The sequence below is a fragment of the Corvus brachyrhynchos genome, unplaced genomic scaffold (assembly GCF_000691975.1).
Source record: "Corvus brachyrhynchos isolate BGI_N302 unplaced genomic scaffold, ASM69197v1 scaffold60, whole genome shotgun sequence".
In the NCBI taxonomy this organism is placed as follows: Eukaryota; Metazoa; Chordata; class Aves; order Passeriformes; family Corvidae; genus Corvus; species Corvus brachyrhynchos.
In genome coordinates this window covers 7,326,093-7,335,402 of record NW_008236767.1, presented here as the reverse complement: position 1 = coordinate 7,335,402, position 9,310 = coordinate 7,326,093, and the positions used below count along the sequence as shown (strand labels likewise).

The window sequence follows — 9,310 nt, the reverse complement described above, 5'->3', positions numbered from 1 at the left end:
ACATCATATTAGATTTAGAAAATTCTAAAAAGAGTCTATAAGCAAAAAACATATTTGTTTTGGCTCAGCTGAAACCTTTTATATTTATTTTTTACTGTATTTGACTTTCTAACTATCTACATCTACAGATCTTTTGAAGCAGTATTTTGTTTTGATCACAAAAACTGTATTTTTTCATATAAAATGTCAACAGACATCCGCTAAAGCTAAGAATCTGTTCAGTATTCTTCCGGTTTAGAAGATAACAACAGTTTCAGGCAGTAAATAAATCACCAGGAGAATTTCAAAACAATTTATAGTCAAGCAAGTTATTCCTGAAATGCGCTTCTTTGAAGAAGACAAGAATTACTACTCTCAACACACAAGAGAAAGGTTGATTCATAGGATGTAATCTGCAATGGCCAAGATGGTTACAGATCCTAAAAGTAGTTGTGAAAAGGCAAAGGATAAATTTGCCAAACCATGTGCATAAGAGTTCTTGTCTTTCTCTATATCAAATGTTTTGACAGTGCTGATAACTATTTTAAAATGTTATTAATGTATATTGACCTTAGTATACGGTACCCGAACACTCCAATTTTCAAAGCTGCAGAATTGGCTGGACAAGGCTGGGTTTGATCATTAGTCCCACAGTGAAGAATGTGTCTCAGCTTCTTCATTTCTGTTTTTCTGTCTTTCAGATAGAGGAATTTCGAAGACTGAGGACTCATGTTAAAGGTGCTGAACTTTTAGAGGGCTCTGATGGAATCCTAGGAGATAACTTCAGACCAACTCAGCCACTTAGTGATAGAGTCATCAGGGCTGCATTTCAGTAGCAGAGGAGGAAGAATGGTAAATCTTCAGTCAGGTAAGTAAAAACTTAATGGAAAAATCAAAACTTTGAAATAATTTAGCTAAAGGAGAAAATGCCCTTAATTTTAGCTGATGATACATTGTCACTACTATAAATTTTGACACTAATTTCTGTTTCATCCTGTGGTATAATAGTTTGGTTATGTGATAGTTTAACTCCAGTTAGCAACCAAGCCCCACAAGCTGCTCAGTCACTCTCACCTATGGGATGGGAAAGGGGATCAGAAGGGTAAAAGTGAGAGAACTGGTGGGCTGAGGCAACACAGTGTGATAGGTAAAACAACAGCCATGCATGCAAGTGAAGCAATACAAAACAAGAAGGTCATTCATCACCATCCAAGCAGTGGATCATGAGGCACAGTTACATCACAATTAATTCTTGTAGCTTTAAATTTCTCCTGCTGCAGTGAGGAAGAACACAGTATGCCTTGGTTATCTGATATATTTCCCCAGGTACTGAGTTTTACTGGTTGATTTCTTACCATGTTTCTAGAAGACCAGTCGTTGGTGGATCTTTTTACTCCGTTAAAAAAGCAGGGTAGTAGTTCTGGAAGGAGGCCTTTAATTCTAAAAGGAGGCTTTTTTTTTTTACGATACTGTTCTTTCCCAACGAGACCAAATTTTGGGCAACTCCAGTGAAGATACAGGAGGAAACAAATTAACTTCTCTCATGGCAAATTTTTCATATTTCATTCATCTAAGTAGTTGCTGCTTCTTTCCCACCTTCATTGACTCACAGAGCAAGAATTTGAGGATGACATAAGAGTAATGCACATGTGAACCTACATTATCCCTGCTTCAGTTACTAAAACCTCTCATGTTACGTTCCCCTAGCCTCTATCAGTTACAAAATAAATCCCCTTAATGCTCTAGTTACTCCTAAACCTCGTTATACTTAGTTAATGGATGTTTTACTGTAATGAACAACCTGGCAATGAGATTCAAAGAGAATTAAAGTCCAGAGAAGTAACTGAGTCACCATCTCTGAAGGCAGTTAAGATGTGTAGATGTGAGTTTTAGGGGCACGGTTTAGTGGTGGACCTGGCAATGCTGGGTTAATAGTTGGACATGATGATCTTAAAAGTCTTTTCTAGCTTAAACAATTCTATGATCCTAAGACAAATTGTTGCCTTGAAAGTAGTGAGTCGAGGCACCAGCTTTATGGTTGATTTTGAAATGAAGTGCCCCAGCCTTGATGCAAAAAATAAGACAGCAAATCTGGGAAATCTTCAAGAAAAGAATCTGTATGATTGCTTTTTTCAATAAATGCTACTGTTTTTTAACATAGTAAAATTTTTCATCTAGTTTCTTAAAAAAAACTTTATTTAAATAATAAAAACACTGGGTACTCCCCATTACCCTATTTACTGTTGAAATACACCATATAAAAGCATAAGGTTTTCTATCTTCACATTTCTTCAACGCTACAAAATAACTGATTCATCTAGGGTTTCATCTGGAAAGCATGCCGCTAAAAGGTTTTTGATAAACAGTTTTGGGTAAGGATATTTATGTGTTCTTTAAATTCTTGCCCTCTCTAGTTCATGTCAGGCTCTGTTGTGGAGTTATGCCCCATCAGAGCATGCTCTGGGTCCAGTCCCCAGTTTCATGTGAAGTAACAAATGACCAGGCAGCAGATAACCTGCAAAAAAGATTGATAATTCAATGCTTCCAAAAAATGGACCCATTAAAACTAAGCAAGAAGATTATCCTCCTTCCTGCATATGATAGAAATTATTACATTGGCTAGGACAGTGACCAGCAATTTCATGGTCTTTCCATATAGCATAAACATTCAATATAGTGTTTGCATCTAAACATTCTGGAAGTAAGGGTTTATTTGTATTTTATAACCCAATTTAATATCTGAGAAGTTAAACAAAAAAACCAAAACACTGATCCCTTTTTTAAATATTATTTTCTCATTCTCATATTTAATTTTGGGCCTATCCCTAAGCCCAGTCCTCAATTGCATGGTTCTCTGCAGTAACCAATTGTTGTTGCTTTAATCTTGAAATGGATGTTTCAAATTTATCCCAGCTTCTGCATAAAAATTACTCGGGAAAATCGTGGCAATATTAAAGTACAATTTTTCTCAGAGAGTGAAAAATGCCCTCAGGCCAGTGCAGGTAATTCAAGTCTGTAACAGTGAAATTACTTGACATGCTGAGTTTGAATTTTAAGCATGAAAGACTTTCCTTTACAATGTTGGAATAGAAATGTAAAAATTTCCCTTTTGCTTTCATGTTTGAAATTTTATTACGTTTGTCAATACTTATAAAGATTTGTTCTATATAATAAGATTTATCTCGGCCCTGCTTCACAAAATAATCTGCAGTTTTAATTCCCAAATGATGGAATTTTTAATACAAAGTAATAGTCCTCACTGTAGGGCTATGCTAATTATGGGCACTCAAGCACTGAGGAAGAACTGTGACTCCTGGCACAGTGTAGCTCGCAGAAGAAATGACACTTGTTTCTCTGCACCTGATTGAATTATTTATCAGAAATTCATTTGGTCAGGTCCTTTCAGTTTTGTGTGCATCAGTCCAAGTAGCACTGAACTAATCAAGGTTTCATTATATATCCTTGCTATTGAGTTTAGGGAGCTGAAAAAAATGAAGTATAAAAAGAAATCACATGGCTTTGTTCACATTTCTTCTATGCAAAGAGGTAAAAAGGGAAGGAAACAATCTTACTTACTTTGTAGTGATTTCCTCACACCTCTCTGGGAGGAAGGTGTTGAGGAACAGTAGCTCCTCACACATACCTCAGAAATCTTCAAAAAGATTCCTTCCTTCACAGGAATGAGGGAAGTCCCTTAAGCTGGGACGGCTGGCATCAACTGAATGTTGCTATGAAGACTCAGTAGCAGATGAGGAAGTAATAATTTTCAGAGCAGCATCTTCCTAGTGATTCAAGAGGAACATTTTTTCTTTTTAAAGAGCAGATTACCTTTTATTTTAGAGCTCTGGTATGTCTTGAATATTACAGATACGAACACACTGGTTGACTTATTTTCTTACACAATGCCTCTCTGCCAAGGCTGCTGGAACTCCTGTCAGTAAAGTTTTCAACATTTTTTTTTTTATTCCAAGCCAGTGTGGCACCAGCCACTTGAAGAACCTTGAGGAATGTTAGTTTGCCATGACCTCATTACTCTATCAGGGAAAGAAGGAGACAAATGTTTCTGTAAGTGTAGCCACAGGAGTAGAAAGGGGTTGTTTGAAAGGTCTAATTGATTTTGACTGAAGCAGAATGCAGGCTCTATGCACACCATGCTCCCAAAGCTTCAGAACATCTGCTCCTCAGCCTTGATTTAAACCTTGACAAAACTGGACTCTTTGTGGCTTATGATCAAATGGCATATGTTGATCTTTGATGTAATTTGTTCTAGTTTGTTGAAAAAGAAGCAGAGTTGACACAAGCATGGAATATCATGGTGTGTAGTACCAGGGAAGGAACTATTTTTTTTTAATGTTCCTCCATCATGGGAAAGCCCAGATCTCAAAATACTTCTCTCCAGTTCTAAGACTAAGTTTTGCCAGCCTCTAAAGGGAGCCTTCAGGATTACAAAACAGAACTTTGTAGCTTCTCTGCTGTCTTTAACCCAGTGGGTTTTAGAATAAGTTTGTTGCTATTTAGTTGGCCTCATCTGGCTCTGCTTTTTTCTGCCAAAAACATATCTCTCTCATATAGCCTGGGGTTAATGACTTTTTGGACTCCGTTTTGGTAGTGTTTTTGAAATGCGTCCCAATCACGTCCCATTAAATGACCTTTTCACCCTTCTTCTTCTGCAGTTGCTGAAGTTTTCAAATACATTTCTTTCGAAAAAGCCATTTAAAAATTTTCTAACCTTTTAAAATCATATTCAATAGAGCCAGTCAGGTGTTAAGGAGTTTGGAGGAAAAGCTCAGTACAGATTTGCTTTCAGACATGGAAGGTTAAAAAATTGAGTTCAGCTTTATACAGTGAAGAACAATAGAATAACAGAGTAGTTGTGATTGAAAGGTGCCTCTGGAGATTTATTAAGTTTGATCCTCTGCTCAAAGCAGTGTTAACTACAGTGGGTTTCTCAGAGCCATGTCCAGCTGGGTTTTGCATATCATAAGGGTGAAGACTCCTTAATCTCTAAGCAAAGTGTTCCTGTGTACTCTTGCAGGGAAAAAGGTTTTTCTTCATTTAAAATGAAATTTCCTGTATTTCAGTTTGTACCCATTGCCTCTTCTCCTTTCACTGGATGCAGCTGAAGAGTCTGGTGCCGCCTTCTATACTTGTTCTCATAAAGTATTTATACACATTGATAAAATCCCTGTTGAAGCATCTTTGCTGGAGGCTGAACAGTTCCAGCTCTCTCAGCCATACTTGTATGACAGGTGCTCCAATCCCTTACCATGTTTGTAGCTTGTTGCTGATCTCAGTATGTCTGTGTTTCTTCTGAACCGGGGAACCCAGGACGGGACCCAGTGCTCCAGGTGTTCTATCAGTGCTGAGTAGAAGCATTTCCCTCTACCTGCTGGCAGTGCTTTTCCTGGTGCAGCCCAGAAGGCTGTGGAACTTCATTGTTGCCTTGGGTGCATTACTGACTAGAACTTGATGTTTGCCAGGACTCCCAGGTCCTTTTGTGAAAGAAAAGAGAAGGGATAACATTGTGACTTCCTCAGTGTTAACACTAGTTTCTTTTATACTTCCTGCTTGACTCAGAACCCTCGCTATGGGCATCGAGCTATTTCTTGATAATTTCAGATGATCTTGGAATAAGATTTATAGTTCTTATTGTTATACAGCAAAGCCTCACAGTGGGGACAACAAATGTTACCACTCCGAGAAATCAAATAAGAAAAACCTTAAATCACCCATTTCATTAAAGGCTAATTTTTTGACAGTTTTAGGCTTGACACACTATTTCTCAGTATGTGAATTGTGAGTATTCCAGAAGGCTGGCTGGAATTTTGGGGCTTACTGCCTTTCCTAATGGATAAGTACTTTTCCAGTACTGCATTCTTCACTGAGGACAGCCTTATTTGTGTTTTCCAATGGATTTATCACTCCCTCTTTAATTCTTGTTGCTTTACATGTAGCTGCTTTGATAGACATGCCTTTCCTCTCTTTTACATCAGTGGAACAGCTTTATATGTGAATGAACAAGATGTCTGATCCCAAACACTTGAATATCAACTTGAATTTGTAATGATAGTGAATTCAGTATGGCATGCCTACAATGTTCTTATCCCTTTATACATCAAGGGGTATACACATGATTCCAGACATGGAGTAGGTAAATGGCATTGCTCCTATTTTCTAAGAGGAATAGGTGCCTGTTACAGAAGTCATTTAAATCCATGAGGCTCTTTTAATAGAAGACAGTAAGAGCTTTTTCTAAAAAATAATTTACTAAAATTATATTGAAAGAATATTTTCTTTTTAAAGTCCTAAACTTTAATTTGCTTTCCTCTGAGAATAATTAATAAACTAAAGAATTTGATTTCCAGTGTGTTGTCTCAAAACTCCCCATCTCAGACACAATTTATTTTGTATTCATAAATAAAGAATTATCCTCCAAGTGTGATGATGTATTATACCTACTCCATCTACATACATACATTACTCAAGTTCTCCTGAACATTTTTTCATTTGTGACTGATTCAGAAATTCCTGAGAAAGCATCAATTTTTACATATGCAACTACATATACACACTCATACATACACCTCAGACTGGAAGTAGCTGCAAGTTTATCCAATATCCTGTAAATTATGATAGCAGAAATTAATTCAGGTTAAGAACATTCTTAATATAATTACTATTTTCCTAGTTGTACATTCACGATTAGAGAAAAAATAAATGACATCATTAAAATAGCAATGTTGTGCTAGGCCTCGGGAACAGGAAGGTGTAATGTAGGGTGGGAGGAACAGGGACTGCATTTCTGATGCTGCAGAAACTCTCTGCATGATACTGAGAAGTCTGAGCAGACACGGAGAAACTGGTACAGCATTAGTTTCACAGCAAGGAGAGAGGGCAATGTGGTGACTGTATCTGATGCGTTTTGTGAATGGATAGTGCAAATTCCTTGCTTTTGAAGCTGCTGAGCAGCTCTTGTGGCACCAAAACTATGTTGCCCTTCCCCCAGAATATTGAACAGGGGATATGGTGTTGCCAGTGGGAATGAACTAGTACTAAACAGGTAGTGGTGCACTCTTCCCTTTATGGAATTGTCAATTGTATGGTAACAGATCATAGAATACGAAGGAACATTCAAACACAGAGAGAGCCGTGGAGCTGAACCTTGCCTTTGAGAAATGGGAAGTGTGATACAATGCTGTGGACTGTATTTCTATGTTTAAAGAGATCTCAGTGAAATTTACGTTTTAATGGACATTTACATTAGCAATCCATGTGTCTTTATTCTCAGTTACTAGTAGCATTTGCAGTTTGTGAAGTTCACAAACAAGTTGCTCTGCAGAAGTTCTAACACTTGGGGATTTTATCCTTTCCTGTTGTGTAGATCCAGAGCTGGAATGAGCTGTCAGCAGCCATGCATCATTAGGCTACTATGACCATTCTTATCATTTTCCTGTTTAAAAAAACCCGAATCAACCTGACACAAAGATTATTAACAGTAGTTCTTTAGAAATGCAAACACTGATTTCCTAGATTTGTTGAAATATGAGTATTTATGCTGCTTCTAAGTGAGCAATTTTTTTATTGGTTATTGTTTGTCTCCATAAATTTAGAGTTTGTGCTTAAAAGGTGGTTGGTTTAATTAAGTTTCAGTCTTTTAAAGAAACAACTTTATGTTATCACCAAAACTGACTATTGTTCTTCTATATTTAAGGTCTTATGTACAGTGCCCAACCCTCCCCTGCCACTTCAGAGTACTCGAGAATGTGCTTGCACTTGAGTGCATGACTGTAGGACAGAGGGCCAAACACCTTTGGCTTGTGAGCCACACACCATAATCAGAGGCTTACTGGAAACAAAACAAAACTTTTGGAGTCTCCAGGCAACCAAAAGCTGCAGGAATGGCTGAAAAATAGTGCCTTTTCAGGTTGTTTTCCACTACTTCGTTGTAGTACCAGGGAGTAGGGTGTACACTGAGATTGCAAGTGAACCCTGTAATATCAGCCTAAATTCTTTTCCCACTGCTGATGTTTCAAATAAGTGAGTAGAAAAACACTTTTGTAGCTTATGTGACCTATCCCTGACATGGGGGCCAGAATGTAGGAACTTGGTAGCCAGAGGCAGCCAAGAGTCATAGACTGGTCCTTGCTGTGGTAGGTATTTATGTGTCCAGGCCAGAGCATCAGTATAGCAAGTGATCAAGCCCTAAATGAGAAAGAAAACCATTCTGAGTTTTTAGAGTTAGTATCATATTGGAATTGTCCTTGTTCAATTCCTTACTGAGCTCTTGTTAGAAATACACAAACTGTGGAGGAATGGAAAATGGTCAAAATCCCTTAGCATGTAAAGAAGCATGGAGAAAAGATTACTGTGCTTCCTTTTCAAAGCTAATAAAGTCATAAGGGAGCCTAGTGTAGTGGTTTGGTCCAAAATACTCATTACTGTTTATCTGCTGTGAGATAAGAATTAGGAGAAATGCAAAGCAGGCACCAAACTTGAAAGAATATAAAGAAGTTTATTAACAGACCTAAAAGAAGAAAATAAAATCATACCACACCTCCAGAACACTTCTCCTGCCCTCACCTTTCTCCCTTCTCCCAGTGACAATGTAAAAAGACAACCCTTGAGATGTTCAGTCTGTTTACCACTTCCATAATAACCTTGTTCAGTCCATTTTGGAAGAGGAGTCTCTCTTGCCCATGCTATGAAAACATTATCACAATGAGACAGCCGCCTGGGTTGGTTCTCTGCTCACATGTGAGAGTCCCTTCCCCCAGCTGGCAGCTTTTCCCACAGCTGCTTTCAAGGGTCCACTCTTGAATTACCATGGTAAAATTTTAAGGTTGAGCCATTCAGAAACAAAAGTTCTCTTCACCCATCTCTGGGAGCATTTCATCTCTAAGAACAGAGGCCCTTCTCCTTCCCTGGGAGCAAAGGGTCTTCCTCATCTTCATCTTTAAGACTATCTCTGGGAGCATCTCTAGGAACTGAGGTTTTCTCCTTTTCCATTTGGAGCAAAAGTCCTCATCGCTTCCATCTCCCCCTGTTCAAACTTCTCATGAAATTACAGCAGCTTCAGCATCTGCCTATCTCAGCGCAGGTGCTTTTGCTCACAAGTACAAATTGAACACTCCACCGACTTCATGAAATTACAACAGGATACTCTGATATATCATAGCTTCACAACAGAATTTCAGCTTTAAGCATCTCCTCTCTCTCTTCCCTCAGGTTTTCAGCTCTTCACAGCAATAAAAAGGGTTAATCTCACCTCGGCCTTGCAGCTTTGCAGCTGGAATGTTGAATTTTTCTTATCGCAGTGGAGAGGGGGGAGAGC

General features: G+C 38.2%; 1 protein-coding gene across 1 annotated transcript in view; it reads left to right on the top strand.

Annotated features, from left to right (window-relative positions):
- Positions 1 to 9,310, top strand: part of CA8 (carbonic anhydrase 8) — a gene marked incomplete at its 5' end in the record, with an annotated part of 48,482 nt that overhangs the window by 32,384 nt on the left and 6,788 nt on the right. The window contains one exon of the mRNA XM_017727403.1: positions 681 to 847. Within this exon, the coding sequence (XP_017582892.1) occupies positions 681 to 815 (135 nt within the window). The remainder of the gene's footprint in view (positions 1 to 680; positions 848 to 9,310) is intronic.